This window comes from Saccostrea echinata, unplaced genomic scaffold (assembly GCF_033153115.1).
Source record: "Saccostrea echinata isolate AGI-Se365-2 ecotype Australia unplaced genomic scaffold, CSIRO_AGI_Sech_v1 ptg000029l, whole genome shotgun sequence".
In the NCBI taxonomy this organism is placed as follows: domain Eukaryota; kingdom Metazoa; phylum Mollusca; class Bivalvia; order Ostreida; family Ostreidae; genus Saccostrea; species Saccostrea echinata.
In genome coordinates this window covers 32,468,575-32,493,254 of record NW_026889778.1, presented here as the reverse complement: position 1 = coordinate 32,493,254, position 24,680 = coordinate 32,468,575, and the positions used below count along the sequence as shown (strand labels likewise).

Here is a 24,680-nt window from a genome sequence, read left to right as displayed (position 1 = left end):
ATAATTTAGTGTCTGGATACTTAATGGACATACTTCCAGATATGCACTGTAACACATCTATTTACTCAACAAGAAATTCTCAAAATTATGATATTCCAAAATGTTGATTACAAACTTAGAAGTCTACATTTATTCTTACTGTAGTTAACGAATGGAACTTGAAATTAGAAATTTACAGTCAATGTCAAAATTCAAATCTAAAATTAGTACTAAAAAATCTGCTCCACAATCATAATTTGATTACGGTAACAGACGACTAAATGTTATTCAAACCAGACTACGGCATAATTGTGTATTGAATAGCGACCTTCATAGATGCAATTTAATATCAAGCCTTTTGCTCGTGTGGTAAAGTTGAGGATACATATCATTAGTTTTTGTATGTCCAAAGTATGAGAAAGCCAAAAAAGAATTTGAATAAATCTTTACAATTTGACAAAATCCACATTCTAGATACATGTACACATGTCTTATTATGGGGGTTGGGTTGGTTGGTTGGTTAGATTCACTGAATACTGCAGAGAATGAACGTCTCTTTTCTTTCGTTCAAACATTTATTAAACATTCTGGTAGAATTCCTTGTTAGCATTAATTAATGTATCAGTATATGCATTTGTTCAAAATTAAGTGTAACTATATATAGATCTGCATATCTGCAAAATGCATTGATTTGTAAACATTTACAAATATTGTATATAAAAAGTTCATGTTTAACTGTGACGATTCAAATGTGTAATTTACATGTAGGGAGAGGGCATAATATTTAGTTTTCAGAACTTGTGCCTAATTCCTTTGTAATTATAAATTACAAATAAAATAAAATATGTTCAATCCAAACCAAAGTTTGAAGCCATGGCGGAACCAAACTTACGGTAAAACCCGGAACCAAAATTATGATCTTAGGTTCTGGCCGGAACGCGAAGTATCCGGAACGACCCCCCCCCCCCCCCCGTGACGACTTCCGTTCGTTGACAATATTGAAATGACGAGTTGCGGGTGTTAAACATGAAAATTCACAGGACTGGAACTACAATGGAACACAAATTAGCGATGTATCAATTTTAAAATTAATAATCTCTGAAGATAGAAACCTGTACTTTCACTAAAACTTTCAGTCGGTAAGTAGCTTTCAACTTCATTTTTTGAGTATTTCCCATCGAGGTGTCGAAAGTCGTCTGTCGAAGTTGCCAACCTTGTTCTCTTTTAGTATCAGAGTGTGTGAATTTTTATAAAATGATTTTTCAGTTGTAATACTTTGTGAATGTGTCTTAGAAAAATATTCTATTTTAAAAATAAAGTGCCCCGCCACAGCATGATACGCCCGTCAAATATTGTTCCATGTCATAAACAGTTTAGAGTGCAAGAAAATCATGTGAACCTTGATACAAGGATTTCAATGATTTTTCCATTCCTTATAATATTTGTTTATACATCTCCTGTGGTGTAGGCATTAATCATAACAAATATTACATTATAGATACTCAACTAGTTTTGTTAGAGCTTGACATATGCCCATCTACAGCCCCCCCCCCCCAGCTTTCAGATTTGTGAGACATGATACTCTGAATTAGTTGATATTTTCAAAAAATTAAATAAAAATATCATATTAAACAATATCAATTTAGTCTTAACAACTTAATCTATATCAAATTAATATTAAAAATAAAAGGCTGGCCATCAAATGACATATGCTACAAACTAGAGCTACTTGATCAGAGATCCTCTAACAGAAATGATTAAGACAGCTAGCCTCCCTACATTGAACTCATTAATTAATCTTTAACTGGAGGTATGTCCACTCATTACTCCCAACAGATGAATGGATCTATACATACTATCTGCTTTGTAGTGCAATAAAAATGCATATTTATGTCATTCTGAAATCAAATTTGAAAACAAAGATTTTTTTTTTTAATTTGTTACAAAGATTTATAAAAAGAAAAAAAATGTATAATCTTGATGCAACATTTTTAATAAGGTTAATGCATTACTCTTAGATTTGTAGGGACTATCTACCATAATTAAAACATTTTTTTAAATACTTGATTTTTTTTTTTTTTTAGATTTAATGTCAGACTGGCTTTAAGCTGCAATTCATACGGACAACGGGCATGCTGATTCCAATATCACCCCCCCCCCCCTCGAGAATAATTAGTTTTAATTATATTGTACAATATCAAATTAGTTTATCATACGATATCAAATTGATTTATTACAATATCAAATAAGTTTTATATAGAAAGCTATGGAAAGCCGTAGGGTACCCCCACATTATTATTATTTTTTCCTATATAAGTATACCAAAAATAATTATCTCATACAAACATAAAAATCTTGGTTTTTCTTTACAACATTATTATTTTCCTGCAACAATTATAATCTTGTCTGCCAAACGTGTACACATTATTTTTATTTTGCCCTAAAATTATAATTATTCACACTTCACAATTATAATCTTGCCAGTCAATGTGGACACATCATCATTTTTCGCCTCCAAATTATAATCTTGTATGGAAAGCCGTAGGGGAAAAAATAATAATAATGTGGGGGTACCCTACGGCTTTCCATACCTACGGCTTTCCATAGTTTTAATTACTTTTCACCAAATTCATTTTAAAAGTTAGGCTAGCCAACTATTTAATCCAACACGACTGATTCTTTTTGCCCAGTTCCCAAGAGATATAGATAACACCTGCTTGATCAGAGATGCTCTACCAGTTAGCTCCTCACACTAAACTCTTAATTTCTCTCTAATTTGGCATGCAATTTTCTGTTATCAAAATCTCCTTGACCAGTGCTTGATAATTACACCCATGGGAGAGGTGGAATTTCTCTTGTAACTTTTACATTTGTTATAGATTGCTGTAAAGTATATAATGAAAAAATAAGTATTTTCTTGATTTAACATTTTTTAATAAGGATACTGCAACACTCTTGCATTTTTGGGGATTGTGTAATCTAATAGTAAAAAGACAGATTTTTTTAAAATTTCACTTAAATTAAAGGTCACAGTGACCTTGAAATAGGTCGCGACACACCTTCTACCTAAGATGCATAAATTGGCCAAGTTTGATGATTCTAAGTCCAATAGTTTTCTAGTTATGAGCCGACAGGATTTTTCCATATTTGGCCATAGCATCTTAATTAAAGGTCAGAGCGACCTACTTTTAGTGCGCGACACACCTTCTACTCAAGAAGTATCAGCTGACAAAGTTTGATTATCCTAGGCCTAGTAGTATTAAAGTTATTAGCCGAACACGAGAAAAGCTAACAGTCAGACAGACGGACGGACATGAACGCCATAACATAAGATTATATGTTCGTTCGCCCTAAAATTTGTTCGTCCAAAGACGGGCGTATAAAAAGTCAAAGAACCCTTGGGATACGGTACTCGGAGGAGAGGGGGGGGTGGGGTCCCGTCCCCTAGCACCTGTGGATTTGATAACCTTTCTTTAAAAAATCATGAACTGCATACCATGCATACGGCCATAGCACACACGCAAAAACCACAAAATTTAACATTGGCAATTTGTCAAAGCAAACTGTCAAAATCAATTTGACACCTTAAATTACAGGTTAAAGGTATAGTTGGGGTGAAACCACAAGAGGCAAAACCACCCAGAGCGAACATGTAGTCGGCATACCATGCATACAGAAGAGCCGATTTCTACCAGTCTGCAGAAATCATCGGCATCATTCAGGACGTGGAAAGTTAAAAAAAAGTTTAAGTACAAAATTGAAATGGCACCTATATGCCGCTGTATAAATCATGTTAATATGCATTTCGTAGCTTAATATCATTTTTTGTTCTCTTAGGTTCCGTTTTAGTCTCTTTGAGCTCTCTTTGGAATGTTTTGGGGTCCCTTTGGGTAAATCGAGGAGCTGATACTTTTATTTTTTTACGAAAACGAGGCCGATAGCTGACAACAACTTCCTGTTTTACTCGCCGGGAAGCCGGGTTGAAAGAAAGGGAGTTACGAAAATCTGGTGCAATCACAACATCTTTAATCATGAAGCGTCTTTTGCATTTTGCATTCGGGCTTTGCGTTATTTTTTGTATCGAATGCAATGCGAGACAAGATACCATTGACAATGCTATCATTAACAGTAAAGTGGAAAGGAAAATTGACTTGTCGACCCACCTTGTTAAAATGACAACAACAATTACGCTAGAAAATGCTGGAAAGACACCAATAAAATCATTTTTATATGCACTCGAGCCATCGCTTCAAAACTACCTTTCGTACCTAAGTGCAAACGTAAGTACAACAGCTAATTTGCTTTTCATTTATGAACGGGTTAATCAATAAAACATTGAAACGTGTGCATTTGCCAACTTCCTGTCTTGACTGCAGGTACAATGTTATCCTTCATTTTGTCATTGCTTTATGCATCACTTATCATTGCTTTTGTAATAATTTGGATGTACGGTCCCACACCTAGCAGCAGATCTGTAGGTCGCTGGTATGAAAAAAATTGGGATGGACGACCAGTGAGCTACAGTGCCACCCATTGGGAAAAAAAAGTATACAATCATTGTGCACAAAAAAAGTGTGCTATTTCTCGATTTATTTCTCCATATATATCAAAATATTACTAACCGTGTGCTCCTAACATATTCTTTTACTTCCACAACAAAACTGTTAGATAGAACATTCTGTCGTTAAAATGATATTGTCCTACGGACCCGGTTTAACGATAGAATTCGTTCCGTGCATTGGCAGTGTTGCAAAATAAACATGCGGGATAACTCGAACTCTGTGCATTTTCTATGAACAATCCAGAGAGTTCCGAATGTCAACGTGGCGTTAAATTTGAAGCGAGGAAAAAACGTTGAGAAAATGAGTTGAATTTTTGTATTTATATGGATTATTTTTTAGGTTAAAAGGCATATACAATCTCAAAAAGGTTTGTTATGATTAATTTGGTAGTTATTTTCAGTGCAACTCCTTTTGTATTCTTCAAAATCATTTCGGAGTGGATCCACTCTGATTTGTAGGGATGAGTATTGGCAAAAATTTCAAATCGTGATATATCACGATTTTTTCCCAAAAATATCACGATAAATCATGATATTTTTACACACAATTTTCACTACAATTTCAAATGAATTTCCATAATATTTCTTAAAAACCAAAAAAATATGCAATAAAAAAATATCACTTTACGTTTTAAATTTTTATTTATTTAATATAAGGAATGTTTGGATGCAGTTGTTTAACTGTTTTCAACTTTTTTTTACACTTCCTGTAATTGTCATTCAATAGATTGAACAAATAAATGAATGATTTCTGGAATTTATAGTTATGTACCAAATACCGGTATTTTAGTCTTCGTATCACGATACGTATCATGCAATAAAAAATCGCGATATACCGGTATACCGATAAAATCGCGCATCCCTACTGATTTGCTATATTGCAAATATATGGGACGTATTTTAACTGTGGTGAGGGCTTGTCCCTAGACACAGTTAGATTATTCTAACTACAAAACTGTACGAAGTGTGTTGGACCAAATTGTCTTGCCATCAAAGATGGAAGTATAGGTAGGCGAAATTTTTGATGGTCTCAATTTCAGACCCAGGAGGGCTATTTACACTGGTTTTGGGAAATGTTTTTGTGGAAGTAGTGAAAAAATATGTTAGGAACACACCACTTGTAATATTTTGAGATGGCAGTTTTAATATATGGAGAAAGAAATTGAGAAACGGCACACTTTTTTGTGCACAATAAATATACACTTTTTTTCAGTGGGTGGCACTGAAGCTCTCTGGTCATCCATTTTTGTTTTTCACACCAACGAGCCACAGTAACAGATCTGCAGCTATCCCATGCCCTGTGTCTTTTTGTTTCATAATGATGTGGTCTTTTACTTAGGTTAAAGACAAGGATGAAAAATTAGGAATTTCAAAGGCCACTGTTTCCTCTAAAAAGTAAGTACTTCATAAATTTAAGTGTACTCTTAGGCCTAAAGAAAAAATTTGTGTGTTTCGGGTAACCTGAACTAACCTTTAAAAATGTGCCGATCCTAAAACTTTTTCAATATCTGTTTTTATCCAATTGAAATTCCTATTAAAAATCTTTTTTTATCAGAATTTTTTTTCTGTAGTAATCAAACTGGTATACAGTAGCTGTCAATAGAGAGCAAACGGCTTCATATATAGATATACGTGTCAATACCTTTCAATTAGGTTGTTTCTGTCATACAAATAGCATGAATAATGAATAAGTATGTACAATAAAAATTATTTTCTATCTTTCTAAAGCATTTTGCTCAAATGTATATTGGAATATTCTAGATCACTTTTTTCATAAAACAAAGCCTGTTTGAATTTTAATGTTTTTGAAAGAACCCACAAATATGGGGACATGCTGCAGTGTAAATAATTATTAGATAACATTCACACATGCAATTACAGCCTTCTTTAAAGACCAAAAACCTTCTTTACAAGTAAAAAATATAATTGCTTCAAAATTACAATAATAAATTGTTTAAATAATTAGATATTGTTTTGAATTCAAACTGCATACAAAATGTAAATATCATATAATTAACAACATGTGTGATTAGTGTAAAAATGAAAGTTTTCCTTAGCAGAAGAGATATTTAATAAAAGAATTTTAAATTATCTGTTAACTTGTCTTTTTTATTTGGAATTGAACATGTATCCGGATCATAACCACTTGGGTCAAACATTTAATAAGAACGAAACCACCCACATCCAATGAAATGAAGAGAAATTTTTTTTAAAAATGATACGAAACTCTGTAAAATTTAGTTGTCTGGTGTTTTTCAAACATGTACATGTTGGAGTTAAATATAATACAAAATAATATTCATATGAATTTTATCTATTTTTTGCTTAAATAAAAAAAAAAAAATTCCCTACCTACCTACCCTAATTTTTTCAACAGTGTTACCAAAACCACTTTTTTTAAAAAGACTTTACAATCCTAGCTAACCAGGTCAATATCGGCTGAAACCATTACATTCTTTTTTATTTAAATATTTTGGAATCCAACGTTTCGGCATGAGCATCACTGAAGAGACATAATTTGTCGAAATGCGCATTTGGTGCATCAACATGATCAAATGGTACCATTCTTGATTTACAAATATGACCTCTGGGTTGAGGCTTCTGCTGGTGGACTGGTTGTCCCTGAAGGTCTCTACAGCCCAGTAGCTAAGTATTTCCGTACAAGCTTGAAAATACAGATATATATTTAATTGCTGTGGTAAAATTTAGAAATTTATTTCAGAATTAAGGTTTATCTCCCTCATGCATAGCTCTGATCCTTTGACATATTTGGCTCCAGTCTTTGGCACCTTTTTTCAGCTCTTCAAAGTCTTTTTTATTTAAATATTTTGGAATTCCAAAGTTTTGGCATGGGCATCACTGAAGAGACATAATTTGTTGAAATGCACATCTGGTGCATCAAAATTGGTACTGTATATGATTTACATTCTTACCACCTTAGATTGGCATTGCTCTCGAAGACAGTTTGCCCCTGACAGGACTTTCACTTGCAGGGGTTGTCAATGGCACCAAATTATGTAACAAGAAAATAGAAGGTGTATATCTGGACCTCTAACTTGGGACCCCTGCACGATTTGTCTGGTGGTCTCCCAACTGAGCTACCCAGGCCAAAACCATTACAGATGAATTTGAAAATGACTTAGAGTAGCATTTGGTTGCCATCAGTGAACTCTGGTAGTCATTGGCCACCAAGTACTTCCTGAGTTTTGATACTCATGTGACCATCAAGGCCCATGAGCTCATTGTTAGATTTTTTTTGGTCTGAACATTGTATCTCTTCCACAGAGATGTCAGTTTTTGGCGTATTGACCTCCCATCCAATCTGGAGGCTGGTAAAACAATGACAGTTGATGTGGACTCTACATTTGCTCATGCTTTGACACCATACCCAGCAGAAATCACACAGAGTCAGAAACAGCAAGTTTTGTATAATGGCAATGTATACTTGTATTCTCCATATGTCACCAAATCTCAGACAACAACGATCACTACCACTAACACTGCCATAGAGTCGTACAGCAAATCTCCAAAACCAGTCTCACAGAGTGACAGAACAATCACATATGGACCATATGAACAGAGGGAAGCATTTGCTGAGGTAAAATATAGACCTCTAAAAATTTACAAAAAGTTAAAAAAAAAAAAAAAAAAAGCATTAAGTGACTGAGCTTTAAAATGATCATTAATGTTTCAGGCTGAATTGAGAGTACACTATGAAAACAACTCTCCTTTCCTAACTGTCACCAATTTGGAAAGGATCATAGAAATTTCGCACTGGGGAAACATTGCTGTTGAGGAGCACATTAATCTGAGGCACACAGGAGCCCTGCTGAAAGGACCATTCTCCAGATATGACTACCAAAGATCCCAGGATGGGCTGTCATCAATTAAATCATTTAAGGTAGCTTTTTTATTTTAGGAAGGATTTTGAATTTATTATCTGTCATACATACATTTTTAATGAGGAATATGTAACAGAGTCTGCCTTAGTCAACTTTGATTTTAAAATAGTGTTCACTATATTTGTTTCTTCGATGCCTGATGTTAAATTGCAGGCATGATACTGCAGAATCACTTTTTAGGTCACTTCAGTCACTCAGGTGATCTATTGCTATCTGTTTTCATCCATCGTCATGCATTGTCCATCGTGCGTTGTGTGTTAACATTTGAACATTTTCAGCTTCTTCTCTGAAACCGCTGAACCAATTTGAATATCATGGTCCCTGCCCCCCTGGGGCCTGAGGGGTGGGGCTAAAACCACCAAAATTAATGCAATCTTTAAAAATCTTCTTCTTTACTCCTGGACATCAAGCAGTCAAACTGTTGGCATGATTGTAATAAGCATTGAGCCCTCTACCAAAATTGTGAAATTCATGGCCCCAGGGTCAGGGGTTCTGGTGCTAGGGCGGGGCTATATAGATCATATAGTGCATGTGCATTATTTCTTTGAAAATCTTCTTCTCTACTCCTGGGTATTATTGATACAAATTAAATACATAGTTATGATAAGCAAGAGTGACTCTTCCAAAATAGTGAAATTCATGACCCCTGGATCAGGGGTTCTGATGTTAGGGCCAGGCTCTATTTATTATAAGGGTGCAACGATAAACCGTTTGACGGTATATCGCGGTATATTTTTCCACGGTTCAATTCATGATACGCTAAACTGGTATCACGGTTCGGTTCGATCGGTCCAGAATTATCCGAATCGTCCGTTTTGTTTCCTTTGTTACAATTTCAAAATGGCTTCCGCGCAAAACGTGAGGTTGCCGATAACGCATTTACGGAAGACGGAGAAGGACTTAATGTGATTATAAGTTATAGATGTTAAGACAAATGATAAATCCTTTAGATCTAAACGTATTCTTTGGTAATACACGATATTTCATCACGTGTGTTCACTGTCTTGTTGACTAAACATGTTAACACAAGAAATATGACAACTGGTTTTCTACGTAAATAAGAGGAATAAAAGAATGAATGTCTTCCCTTTTCATTCCAATTTAAAACGAAGATTATTAAGAAAGGCCCCCGTAGTTCCCTGTAAATGTTCATCATTGGTTTAGAATATTGTCAAAACTCAAAGATCTACCCAACAATCCAATTTAAGTTAACAAAATTTTATATAATTATTATTAAAAAAAATATGAACATTTTATATAACCCTGTCAAGATTAAAAAAAATATGATGACAAACTTGAAAGACTTTTTAACCTTGTATCGTGATACGTATCGTATCGTGAACTGAATACCGTGATACGTATCGAACCGTGAGGTTAGTGTATCGTTGCACCCCTAATTTATTATATAGTGAAAATGCATTAATGCTTTAAAAATCTTCTCTCTGCTCCTGGGTATTTTGGAAATAAACTAAGTACATTGTTATGATAAGCAATGATGCCTCTTCCAAAATTGTGAAATTCATGGCCCCAGGGTCAGGGGTTCTGGTTCTAAGGTGGGGATATATAGATCCTATAGTGAAGGTGAATTTTTTCTTTGAAAATTTTCTTCTCTGCCCCTGGGTACTATTTAAACGAACTATATACATTGTGATGATATGCAAGGATGCCTCTTCCAAAATTGTGAATTTCATGGCCTGGTCAAGGGTTCTAGTGAAAAGGTTTTGGGGGGGGGGGGGGCTCTATTGATTATATAGTGAAAAAGCAAAATTTCTTTGAAAATATTCTTTTCTGCTTCTGGTTAAAAAGCAAAGAAGCTAAGTATATAGTTATGATGAGCAAGAGTGCTTCTTCCAGAGTAGTGAATTGCATGACCCTGGGTCAGATGTGCTGGTGTAAGGATGGGGCTCTTGATAATATAGTGAAAGTGCATTAATTCTATTAAATAATCCTGTCTGCTCATTAGTGTTAAGCAAATAAACAAAGTGATTACTTATGATGAGCAAACTTCTGGTCCCAGGGTGAGAAACTCTAGTGTTTCTCGGTGGGGGGGGGGGGGGGGGGGGGGCTCTGTTGATAATATAGTGAATCTGTAGTAAAAATGCATTATTTCTTTAAAAATTTTCTCTGCACTTGGGCATATCAGAGGCAAAAAGATTAAAAGTTTTAATAAGGAAGGGTATTTTTACCAGATTTTTGAACATCTGGACCATTTGGTCAAGTGTTCTGGTCCTGGCCAGGGCTCTATTAATTTGTATTCAACTGAGAGGAGTTATTCCCCTTTGCCATTTAATTTTGATAATTAATCACTGTAAACAATGTACTTGAAAGGTTAATAGAATAAGAGAATTATACAAGAATTTTTATTGTACAATACAAAAAGTATTTTCGTACTTTTAATGATCAGGTAGACTTGTAAGTAATAGATGAATAAAAATGGAACAAAAATAACTTGTCTTATTAAATGTTCATCAAAGACCAAGAGAGGCCAATGTAAAAGATTTCAACAAGAAATTAAAATACTACAAAAGCACTGATAGTTTGTCAATATACTATATAGTGATAGTGATAAATGGGGAACAGATTAGAACCTAATTTTTAAACTGTCAATGAATACTAGATTAATTATTTTTTTGATCCTGATCACCCTATTTTTCTTGCTTTTGGGCAATAAAGCTTCACCTTTCAGTTCATTTTATACTCTATGGATCCTCTAAATTGTTGTATTATACTCAGGTGACCGTTAAGGCCCTTGGGCCTCTTGTGTTCACATGCAGAAAATATCTGCAGATTTGTAATTATTGCATAATTCTTCAAATATCTGAAGATACTGATAATCAATCTCCAGTACAGAGTTGGCAAAGAAGGTAAAGGTCAGCCTCAATAACATAAAACCCAGTGATGATAGATCATATATTATACAGAAATTATCACATGAACATAATGAAATTTATTGCCAACATGAGGATACAGACAGAAAGCTCAAATTAATGACAAAAACCGTTTGACTTACTGAATGCAGCAGAAGGGGATAAACACCTTTTCTTATTTTGATGTCGTATTGCTTTGTATATCTGTCCAAATGTATATCTATGAACACTTTTTTGTTTTGACAGTTTTATCAGACCTGCATACTCTCCTCCCATTTTACCTGTAATTAACTCTTTCCCCCTCAGAGCTTTGAAGATAAGGCGTTACTGTATACTCCCGTAGCAAGCCACTGCTGCAGCCTTATCTCCACAGCAGTCTAGCATCAGTGATAACCCCATTTACTCAGGCATTTTCAGAAATAAAGAAAAAAATCACAGTGCTTTATATTTATTCTTATTACTCTCAAATTATTGGGTAAAAGTATATAAAACCAAGTATTTTTATTTTCAGCACAATCTCATCTTTACAATGATGATAATTTAAAGCCAATCCTTTATTTTTAAACTAAGAAAAAGTTTGGTAAATGTCAAGAGTCAGCGTATATACACACATTTTTCGTGACAAAATATTTAGAATTTAATCATTTTACAGTCAATAAAAAGGTTTCAATGTCTATTTTGGTATGTGAAAAGATCCACATTTTGCATAGATGCACACTGCGAAGTTTACACAAACGGATAATCTTTTTAATTTCTTTTTTTGGCCAAGTAAGCCTTCTTTTCTGCTTCAGTGATTTTGTACCAGACACGGTCTTCCTTTCTCTTCTGTGCATTTATTCGCCGTGCACTTTTATTTTTGTGATGCACATAGTCTATAATAATGTTTGGAGAAAACATATCACCCAAGAAATCTTTTGTTGCAGTTGTTTTTACACAAAAATCGGCTCCAGAATACTGGCCATGTGACTTTCAACTCGCACGCCATGAAATGTCGAAGGTTTTCTGGCCAATTATAATGTTCCAAATTAATTTTTTCTGCACAAATGAATTCTTTATGAATATATGTATTCGATTCAGCATCCTAAAGCCCATAAAGTTTATCTAAATCGTCGCGTGAATAGAAATAATCTCACCGTACATTGTTCGTAATCCGCCATTTTGAATTAACAACTTTTGTTTTTCCTACCATACAAGGTAAAAACCATCTTTATTTATAGGTACACGTGAATTGATGACAGTGATCATACTCTATTTTTGTAGGCCAATAATAACGCTTCAATTTGGTACCTGCCCCAAAGTTGCCGACGTCATAGTCTTGTTTTCACATAGTCTTAAAATAACAAGACGTCGAAAGGCGCTTGTGCAGAAATTCTGTATAGGCGTCGAGAGACGCTAGTGCGGTAATCATGGATGGGCGTCGATAGACGCTTGTGCGGAAATCCTGACTAGGCGTCGAGAGGTGCTTGTGAGGGGGAAAGAGTTAAAAAGAAATTTAACCCCCTAGTTTTTGAAGTAGCTCTAGAGCTATATGACCTGTTATGATTAAATTTGCATGGATGGTGCAACAAGGGATGGACACTAGCTTCAGATGTTGGAACAGACCTGTATTTTCTGGATGTGTGAACAGGTTAAAATTTTTGGAGCAGGTCCATTCCCGAAAAAGTACAAGTCCTAGGGGTGCATCGATACACCAACCTCACGATACGATATGTATCACGGTATTCAGTTCACGATACGATACATATCACAATGCAAGACAAGGTTAAGAAGTATTTCAAGTTTGTTGTTTTTTAAAAAACTTGACAGGGTTATATCAAATGTTCATACTTTTTGATAATAATTAAAATATCAATTTGTTAACTTGAATTGGATTGATAGATAGATCTTTGAGATGTGACAATATTCTAAACCAATGACGAACATTTGCAGGGAACTACAGAGACCTTTCCTCATAATATTCCTTTTAAATTGGAATGAAAAAGGAAGACATTCATTCTTTTATTCCTTTTTTTTTTACGTATAAAACCATTTATCATATTTCTCCTTAGCTGCAATAATGTAGCCCTCTCCCTTTTTTTTTTTTTTTTGGGAGAGGGCTACAACTCCTTAGGATCTCCGTAATGGTGCAAGTGCGGGAGTGATTCACTCCCGCACGGATTTCGGCTTAAATTATCAGTAAATGGCTATTTAAGGCCAAACAAAAAAATATGTTTGTTTACTGTTACATGCTGAAAAAAAATAGGGTCGGTAGGTAGGAATTTTTTTTTATTTTATTGAATTTTTTTATTTACAAATTTACATGAATTGGTTGAAATACAAAACAGTTTTACTATTGTGTGATGCTTTACTTTTGTTTAGGTTGCCATAGGGGCGATAGACAATATCTTTCTTGTCAACTGCCTTACAGCTACCACACAGTGGTAAAACTGTTTTGTATTTCTTCTTTAATTCCATGTTGCACTGACTAATCAATTTAGCGTTTTCCCCAGACAAAATTTAATGCATGGGGGGAATTTTGCTGAATTGACGGCGTGCAGCATGTCTTGGTTGAGTTACTTGTACATGTATCTGAATCTACATATAAGTGAAAATTACAAATGCATTACCAGTATTCATTTACATATTTTTTTTAAATTTAAATGATAAATACATTTTAAATAAATTGTCAATTTAACTTTAAAAAAAATAAAAAATTCATTTCTTTTTTATAAAAATAGATCTAATCATCTTTTTTGGGGGGGTGGGGGTATTTTTATTGTCCTCTAATTAGCCACTGTCTTTGGGTCACCTGAGTCACTCAGGTGACCTATTGCTATCTGTTTTCGTCCGTCGTGCGTCGTGTGTTAACATTTGAACATTTTCAGCTTCTTCTCTGAAACCGCTGAACCAATTTCAGCCAATTTTTGCATATGGCATCTATGTGTAAAGGGGAACAAAATTTGTGAATTTCATGGTCCCTGCCCCCCTGGGGCCTGAGGGGTGGGGCTAAAACCACCAAAATTAATGCAATCTTTAAAAATCTTCTTCTTTACTCCTGGACATCAAGCAGTCAAACTGTTGACATGATTGTAATAAGCATTGAGCCCTCTACCAAAATTGTGAAATTCATGGCCCCAGGGTCAGGGGTTCTGGTGCTAGGGCGGGGCTATATAGATCATATAGTGAAAGTGCATTATTTCTTTGAAAATCTTCTTCTCTACTCCTGGGTATTACTGAAACAAATTGAATACATAGTTATGATAAGCAAGAGTGACTCTACCAAAATTGTGAAATTCATAGCCCCAGGGTCAGGGATTCTGGTGCTATGGGGGGGGGGGGGCTATATAGATCATACAGTGAAAGTGCATTATTTCTTTGAAAATCTTCTTCTCTACTCCTGGGTATTATTGAAACAAATTGAATACATAGTTATGATAAGCAAGAGTGACTCTACCAAAATTGTGAAATTCATGGCCGCAGGGTCAGGGGTTCTGGTACTAGGGTGGGGCTATATAGATCATATAGTGAAAGTGCATTATTTCTTTGAAAATCTTCTTCTCTACTCCTGGGTATTATTTAAACAAATTAGATACATAGTTATGATAAGCAAGAGTGGCTCTACCAAAATTGTGAAATTCATAGCCCCAGGGTCAGGGGTTCTGCTGCTGGGGGGGGGGGGGGGGCTATATAGATCATACAGTGAAAGTGCATTATTTCTTTGAAAATCTTCTTCTCTACTCCTGGGTATTATTGAAACAAATTGAATACATAGTTATGATAAGCAAGGATGACTCTACCAAAATTGTGAAATTCATGGCCCCAGGGTCAGGGGTTCTGGTGCTAGGACGGGGCTATATAGATCATATAGTGAAAGTGCATTATTTCTTTCAAAATCTTCTTCTCTACTCCCGGGTATTATTTAAACAAATTGAATACATAGTTATGATAAGCAAGAGTGACTCTACCAAAATTGTGAAATTCATAGCCCCAGGGTCAGGGATTCTGGTGCTGGGGGGGGGGGGGGGGCTATATAGATCATATAGTGAAAGTGCATTAATTCTTTGAAAATCTTCTTCTCTACTCCTGGGTATTATTAAAACAAATGAAATACATAGTTATGATAAGCAAGAGTGACTCTACCAAAATTGTGAAATTCATAGCCCCAGGGTCAGGGGTTCTGGTGCTAGGGGGGGGGGGGGGGGGCTATATAGATCATAAAGTGAAAGTGCATTATTTCTTTGAAAATCATCTTCTCTACTCCTGGGTATTATTTAAACAAATGAAATACATAGTTATGATAAGCAAGAGTGGCTCTACCAAAATTGTGAAATTCATAGCCCAGGGTCAAGGGATCTGGTGCTGGGGGGGGGGGCTATATAGATCATATAGTGAAAGTGCATTATTTCTTTGAAAATCTTCTTCTCTACTCCTGAAAGAAATTGAATACATAGTTATGATAAGCAAGGATGACTCTACCAAAATTGTGAAATTCATAGCTCCAGGATTAGGGGTTCAGGTGCTAGGATGGGGCTATATAGATCATATAGTGAAAGTGCATTATTTTTGAAAATCTTCTTTTCTACTCCTGGGTATTATTTAAACAGATTAAATACATAGTTATGATAAGCAAGAGTGGCTCTACCAAAATTGTGAAATTCATAGCCCCAGGGTCATTGGTTCTGGTGCTGGGGGGGGGGGGGGGGGCTATGTAGATCATATAGTGAAAGTGCATTATTTCTTTCAAAATCTTCTTCTCTACTCCTGGGTATTATTTAAACAAATGAAATACATAGTTATGATAAGCAAGAGTGACTCTACCAAAATTGTGAATTTCATGGCCCCTGGTCAGGGGTTCTGATGTTAGGACTGGGCTCTATTTATTACATAGTGAAAATGCATTAATGCTTTAAAAATCTTCTTCTCTGCTTCTGGGTATTATTTAAACAAACAAAGTACATTGTTATGATAAGCAAGGACGCCTCTTCCAAAGTTGTGAATTTCATGGCCCCAGGGACAGGGGTTCTGGTGCTAGGTTGGGGCTATATAGCTCCCATAGTGAAGGTGAATTATTTCTTTGAAAATCTTCTTCTCTGCCCCTGGGTACTATCTAAACAAACTAACCTTGTTATGATACACAAGGATGCCTCTTCTAAAATTATGAATTTCATGGCCCCAGGGTCAAGGGTTCTGGTGAAAAGGGGGGGGGGGGCTCTATTGATTATATAGTGAAAAAGCAAAATTTCTTTGAAAATATTCTTTTCTGCTTCTGGTTAAAAAGCAGAGAAGCTAAGTATATAGTTATGATGAGCAATAGTGCTTCTTCCAGAGTAGTGAATTGCATGACCCCTGGGTCAGATGTGCTGGTGTAAGGGTGGGGCTGTTGATAATATAGTGAAAATGCATTAATTCTATTAAATAATCCTGTCAGCTCCTTAATGTTAAGCAGATACATGTAAAGAAAGTGATTACTTATGAAGAGCAAACTTCTGGTCCCAGGGTGAGAGGCTCTGGTGTTTCTTGGTGGTGAAAGGGGGGGGGTCTATTGATAATATAGTGAATCTGTAGGAAAAATGCATTATTTCTTTAAAAATCTTCTCTGCACTTGGGCATATCAGCAGGGATCGACATTAACGGTTGTCCGATTGCCCGGGACAAGTAAATTCTCAGTTCGGGCAAGTGAATCTTACGACGTACTTGTCCGATCGGGCAACTGAATTTTTCTCGTAGAAACGTACATATTTCTTTAGTTTACATTAATTTGTATTTAAAAACCCCAATAAATTGAAGACTTGATTTCCGCCAGGTACCTGACTGACATTGTTTTTGCATTCGGAATTCCTTGTCAGCATTTCTGGATTATACTTTTCATTTGAAAATCCGGTTCGTTATTCCGCTTTTTCCCTGGTAAATATGCTGTTCGTCTAACATCTCAGGAAATTTGGATAGTAGATTATTTATTCACTCACAGAATATAAGTACAGAGTAACACGATGTATCCTGATCATTAAGGTAAAGATCGATGTATGTTACGTAGCAACTATCTTCCTTCAGCGTTGTTTCACAGTTATCTCAGAAAATCACGATTCACAAAAGAATCCTACCGAATATAAGTTTAAAAATATGAATTTTATAAAACTGAGCGTTATTGCTATATATGGCAGTGTGTGTTAACAGGCTAAATTTACAAGGACAGTGGTATACATTTATGTACAAACGCATCATAGAAATTTTTTCAGGTACCTCACCTTGCCAAATTGACAGTAGTGTATTTGGTCACATTTTTTCTTGTCATAACATTTACAGTAATAAAAATTTATTCTGAAGTTCTTTCCTTATTTTGGGCAACGAAGTTTTGCATTCGGACAAGTCAAAGTTTGAGATCACTTGCCTGAAGGGCAAGTAAATCTAAAAGTTAATGTCTATCCCTGATCAGAGGCAAAAAGAGTAAAAATTGTAATAAGGAAGGGTATTTTTACCAGATTTTTGAACATCTGGACCATTTGGTCAAGTGTTCTGGTCCTAGCCAGGGCTCAATTTGCATTCTACTGAGAGGAGTTATTCCCCTTTGCCGTTTACTTTTGATAATTAATCACTGTAAATAATGTACTTGAAAGGTTAATAGAATAAGAGAATTATGCAAGAATTTTTATTGTATAATACAAGAAGTATTTTTATAGTTTTAATGATCAGATGGACTTGTAAATAATAGATAAATAAAAATGAGACAAAAATAACTTGTCTTATTAAATGTTCATCAAAGACCAAGAGAGGCCAATGTAAGAGATTACAACAAGGAATTAAAATAGTATAGAAGCACTGATAGTTTGTTAATATACTTATGGTAATAGTGATAAAAGGGGAACAGATTAGAACCTAATCTATAAACTGTTAATGAATACTAGACTAATTATTTTGTTGATCCTGATCACCCTATTTTTCTTGCTTTTGGGCAACAAAGCTTCACCTTTCATTTTAATACTCTATGGATCCTCTAAATTGTTGTATTGTACTCAGGTGACCGTTAAGGCCCTTGGGCCTCTTGTTTTATGTGCTGTTTTATTCTTGTTCTCTATAAACTGAATAGGCCCTATAGTGACCCCCTTTTTAAATTTACTTCATTTTTGGCTGTCCCTACTTTTACAGTCATCTTTAAACAAAAAAGGGTGCACACTTTGTAGCACCAATGACAACATGTTTGTTTTTCAACGTAAGCTGTTGAATGTAGGTCATTGTGTATTAAAGCACGTGCGCTTGACCAAAGTACTAGCCCATAGTTTATAGAGTAAATAAACAATGATAATGTTTATAGGACATGTTTATTTTAAGCATATATTTATGCTTAATATGGTTTAAAAATTATGTGTTTAACTAATGAATCCTTTTTGATGTCGGAACTTAAATGCTATTTATAGACCTGGAAATGTTGGAAAAACCCACATGTGCAATAACAAGTGTATTACTTTCACAGTGTATACTATCTTACAGCAATTAATTTTTCATGGTTATAAATATTTTAATCAAATAAAAACTTAATGTTTAATAACATACCAGTAAATTGCAATAAACATAAATTGACAGCTATTGCATCATACCCCGTACCGTGATTTGCATCGAGTTCACCACAGGTACGCAACATGTTTGTAGGATGCTAGTGATCTGAATTGTTTTATTAATAGATTAATAACTGATAACATTCAAAGTAAATCATCTTCTTAAAAAATGTATACCATTAATAATTCATGCATAGCAGGAAGCATAGCGGCAATGTTTGATGTATGGCGGGAGATCTTGAATGCATGGGGGTATCGCCATGTAAAAACGGCCTGGGGAAAAAATTATGATAATTTTATCGAAAGTACTAGAAATAGTCTATTTCTAGTACTTTCGATTTCAAACCGTTGACTGATTAAGATGCATGTAAAAGTTTAACTGACCAGTGAGTGACTTCTGGATTTTTACGACGAAAATAAAATTTGGGTCGGCGATTAAATATAGGGTCGGTCGGGTAACCGTAAACAAACATATTTTTTTGTTACGCCTAATTAACATTTCTTACCTGAACTCCAAAAATGTAGTTATGCAAAACATAAATCAATCCAAACATACACAGAACAATCCATATATCGGTTATTTTTCGTGTATGTCAATATCACAACTTGAATTTATCCGCCATTTTTATTGACCTTGATCGATTTTATTTTGGGACAGCCAATGAGACTAGGGATCTCTAGGGAGCGGATCTCTGTAGCAATTACCTTATTTTAGGCATAAATATCGCTGTTTATGAAAAAAATGTCATATGGAATAGTTTTATTTATCAATATTTAGTGATGCCATACAGCACAATCATTTAGTAACCCCGAAAATCTACTTTACAAAGTAATTTATAATTTTCAAGTGCAAGTCTCAGTGCATCACGCGAGAACTGTCATGGCTTCTGATGAGAGCGACTGGTAAACAAGCAGATTTATTTTATCTGGTTTTCGCGTTTAACGGGCTATGTTGTTGACAGTGAATAAAAATTTCGCCTTTTTAGAAGTAAGTTGAATGTAAAAACAATTTATTTTGCCTGCAGTCGCCCGTATTTAAAAAATATATTTGCACCATTACGGAGATGCTGTGGAATTGTAGCCCTCTCCAGAAAATATCAGATAAAAAAAAATTGGAGAGGGCTACATTATTGCAGCTAATTTCTCCTGTTAACATGTTTTAGTCAACAAGACAGCGAATATTCATCGAAATACATGTGTGATGAGATATCATGTATTACCATAGATACGTTTAGATCTAAAGGGTTTATCACTTGTCCTAACATCTTTAACTTTTAATCACATTAGGAATGAGAAAAAGTCCTTCACCGTGTTAAATCTGAGGTCTGTAACATGCTGGAGATGAGTTTAACTGCCATTAATGCGTTATCATCAACCTCATGTTTTGCGCGGAAGCCATTTTGAAATTGTAAACAAGGAAACAAAACAGACGATTCGCATAATTCTGGGCCGATTGAACTGAACCGCGATATCAGTGTAGCGTATCGTGAATTGAACCGTGGAAAAATGTACCGTCAAACAGTTTATCATTGCACCCTTAACAAGTCCTACTTAAACCAAACTTGCTTGACATTGATCTTAGGATGCACACTAACTAGAAAAAAATTGGTGCGAGATTTGCCTTGCTTATAGATAACATAAGTGGAGGTGAGCATCTTTGATTACCTGATGATGGAGGTAAATGGTGAGCTATTTTTATGCTGAACAGGAAGATTGGGTAGTACTGCACCTTTGCCAGCCATTTACAACTCAAGTTATGCAAAACCTCTTTGGCTTCAGTGTTACGATTTTAAGATGTTGCATATTTAATAATTATACCCCCGCTCCGAAGGAGAGGGGGTATACTTACCTCCGCTCTGAAGGAGAGGGGGGTATACTGTTTTACTCTTGTGTGTCTCTCTTTGTGTGTGTGTGTTCTTGTCTGTCCGTTAACAAATTTTTGTCACAGTTTTCTCAGCAACCACTCATCACATATGATTGAAATTTTAGCACAATCTTTGTTTAGGCATGACATGTGATTGGATTCATTTTTGTTTGAATCTGATGTCAACTTCCTGTTTATCTCTGCGTCTGTCCGTAACAAATTTTTGTCACAGTTTTCTCAGGAACTACTCATCACAGATACTTGAAATTTTAACACACTCTTTGTTTAGGTATGCCAAATGGTGGGATTTGATTTTGGTCAAATTCGATTTCAACTTCCTGTTTATCCTTGCGTCTGTCCATATCAAATTTCTGTCACAGTTTTCATAGCAACTGCTCAGCGCAGATGCTTGAAATTTTAGCACAATCTTTGTTTACACATGCTTAATGGTGGGATTCATTTTTGTGTGAATTCGATGTCAACATGAGAGTGTATATTCACATCATAGCAGGGGGTATTACTAGTGAGCATTTGCTCACAGACTTCTTGTTGTGTTTGTTTTAAAGAATGCTGACTATTAAGATGAATCACATAGTACCTAATGATTTTTTAAACATTTCATGATGTACAGGTATTCTAATGGAGTATAAAAACACATGTATCAAATATTACAGACTGTTCTTCCTGCCTCTGCCCGAGATGTCTACTATAGAGATGAGATAGGTAATATATCTACAAGTAACCTAAAGGAAGGCGAGGAATTCATGGAACTGGAGCTCAGACCAAGATTTCCTCTTTTTGGAGGCTGGAAGACTCAGTATTACATTGGCTACAATGTTCCCAGCTATCAATATCTCTTTAACAAAGGTAATGACTATTTTATGTGTAATACATTATAACCCCCACCCCCACCCCCCGCATACGAAGTTTAAGGGGGGTATATTGGAATCACCATGTCCGTCTCTGTCTGTCCGTCTGTGCATCCAGTTAATAATGAGTTCAGTGTGGGAAGCTGTTAGAGCATCTCTGATCAAGCAGGTGTTATCTATGTCTCCTGGGAATTGGGCAGAAAGAAATAAAGATCTCTGTTCTCTTAACTCTCTTAATTTTAATTTATAGTCTGTCAAAATACATAGTTACTGGATGACCAGCCTTTTATTTTGAAAATGAATTTGATATAAAGTTATCAATATTAATTTGATTTTGTATAATTAAATATGATTTTTTTCCTCAACAATCAATTTGCAGAGTGTCATGTCTCACAAAGATGACAGATAGTTGCAATTTATTTTTTTTACTTCGACCTTCACTGGATTTGATCACGTTACAGGGATAGACATTAACTTTCAGATTAACTTGCCCTTCGGGCAAGTGATTTCAAACTTTGACTTGTCCGAATGCAAAACTTGGTTGCCCAAAATTAGGAAAGAACTTAAAAAGAAAATTATTATTTAATGTAAACGTTATGATAAGAAAAAAAATGTGACCAAATACACTACTGTCAATTTGGCAAGTTGAGCTACCTGAAAAATGTCGATGCATGCTGCATTTGTACATAAATGAATACCACTGTGCTTATAAATTTAACCTGCTAACACACACTGCCATGCAACAATAACTCTCCGTTTCCTTTTCATAAAATTCATATTTTTAAAAATTATTTTTAAATCCTATGCTTGAATAAATAATTTAATTTCCTAATAAGAAGTTAACAAATTTTGTTAGACGTAGAACGTATTTACTGCAAAAGAAAATAATGAACCCGATCAGTTTTAAATGAGTGGTATAATCCAGAAACGCTACCAAGGAATTCCGAATGCAAAAACATTGTCAGTCAGGTCCATGGCGGAAATCAAGTGTTCAATTTATTGTTTTATTTATAACTTAAGGTAAACTAAATAAATATGTATATTTGTATGAGAAAAATTCACTTGCCCGATCGGACAAGTACATCAACAATTTCACTTGCCCAAACTGAGAATTTACTTGTCCCGGGCAATCGGACAACCGTTAATGTCGATCCCTGCGTTACCAACCCACTTCAATTCCCAGTGAAGTTTTTAAACTTGTTATTTATTTCTTAAATGTATTTGAATGTGAAAACATGAATTTGAGGGAGGAACACATTACCAAGAAATAGCAACAATTTACAACTTATTACCCTGACATTTTCCCTTGAAATGAGATATTCATCACATGACATTTTTTTCTATTTCAAAATTATGTACAACTCGCAAGGTTGAAAAACTGTCTTCAAGGCATACACTTATACGTTTTCTTTGGATGATTAAACTTGCATGCTGCATACATGAGTTCTATTCACAAAATAATTCACTTGTGAACCCTTTAGCACCTGTATGATCAGTTATTGAAATGGTCAGCTTAGAGAAGTTTGTGACAATTAGAGGGAATCCTGAATTAAGTGTAGACTTCAAATATTGAAAGGATAAAATTGTTATGGTGAGCAGGCAGGACTTGACATTAACGCTTGTCCAGTACCAGTGAAAAAAAAATACAGACAAATAAATATTTGCTGGACACTTGTCCAATTGGACAAGTGCATTTTAATGTAAAGAATGTTCCAAATAATAAAAAGAATGATTGGTAGTTTAAAGATGGAAGAAGTACATAAAAACTGAACTTCAATCCCAATATGGATTGCTGTGTAATTGTATTCACACTCGATAGGGATTGAAGTTTACTAATACTAAGTATCACGATTATCTCAAGTTATCTAACGTACTGTAGCTCTTTTGCAATAAAATCAAGAAAGCCCCAAATGTTGCATCATTTTCAGGGCATAACATTGTTTACGCTAATGACAATTGAATGATTCGAACAATAAATATGCTGAAAGTACAATGTATTGCCAATGGTTGCACTTCAGAAATTAAGTCATCCTATTTGGAATGTTTATAGACTTCTAAAAATAACGTTTATCAGAAGAAATGGTTGAATTTATCATCAGAATAGTCAGCTAAGAAAATATCAACAAAAATGTAACCAAATAGCATCTTCTAAATTTCTCTAGTTGGTGCACCGAACATTTAGCAAGATATTTTACCAGGACTTCTTTCTTATATGTCCTTTAAAAATCAGCAGTGATTGATCTCATAGTGTATTCAAAAGCACATTGCCCCCAGCTAATCTATGTTTCCTACTTCCTGTCAAGCACATGTAATGGACTTTATTTTAGTTTTCAAGTTAACAGTATTAGATCTTTATTGAAAAATTTTCGGACAAGTGAAGATGAAGTTTGGACAAGTAAATGTCTTGGTCACTTATCCGAATGGACATGTAGGGAAAAAGTTAATGTCGGGCCCTGGCTGGGGAAACAGGTTTTATGCATATAGAAAGGTATATGTTTTTAAGGTTCTGACAAACAGAAGAGACATTGGTGAAGTATTATATATATATGTATATAAATGCTGTGGTAATGACTGTTGAATATTTCATGGTAATGTAATGAACCCAAATGTGAATTAAGATTTGTTCATATGTGTCTGTAGGAGATAACTATGCCTTGAAAATGAGATTCGTGGATCATATATTTGATGACATGGTGGTGGACCAGATGACGCTCAAAATCATACTTCCAGAGGGGTCCAAGTAAGACTTTTTTCAAAAGATGGGCTTGGTATTTATTTGCTATTAAGTTCATTCGAGGGAAAAAGGAAGAAAGGGATTGCTTTTATTTTCTATATGATGATAAGAAATGACCTAGAAGGAAAATGAATACATTTTGCAGGAAAAATGGAAATCTCAGGGGAAACCCCTCCAAAATTTAACGACTTTTTTGTTTTGACAGAAATATGAGATTTGAAGCCCCATATGATGTACAGCAAGGAGAAAATCAGCTTCACTTTACTTATCTAGACACCACTGGTCGCCCTGTCATAGTCATCCACAAGTCTAACCTTGTAGAACAACACATACAAGATTTCCAGGTTTGTATAAATGAGGATGGCATCAACATGA

General features: G+C 35.0%; 1 protein-coding gene across 1 annotated transcript in view; it reads left to right on the top strand.

Annotated features, from left to right (window-relative positions):
- The first annotated feature begins 3,904 nt into the window (after positions 1-3,904).
- The window catches only part of LOC133195810 (dolichyl-diphosphooligosaccharide--protein glycosyltransferase subunit 1-like), a 35,408-nt gene continuing 14,632 nt past the window's right edge, over positions 3,905-24,680 (top strand). The window contains exons 1-7 of the mRNA XM_061331761.1: positions 3,905-4,259; positions 5,880-5,935; positions 7,826-8,138; positions 8,235-8,441; positions 21,377-21,569; positions 24,212-24,311; positions 24,511-24,649. Of these exons, the coding sequence (XP_061187745.1) occupies positions 4,011-4,259; positions 5,880-5,935; positions 7,826-8,138; positions 8,235-8,441; positions 21,377-21,569; positions 24,212-24,311; positions 24,511-24,649 (1,257 nt within the window). The 5' untranslated portion in view covers positions 3,905-4,010. The remainder of the gene's footprint in view (positions 4,260-5,879; positions 5,936-7,825; positions 8,139-8,234; positions 8,442-21,376; positions 21,570-24,211; positions 24,312-24,510; positions 24,650-24,680) is intronic.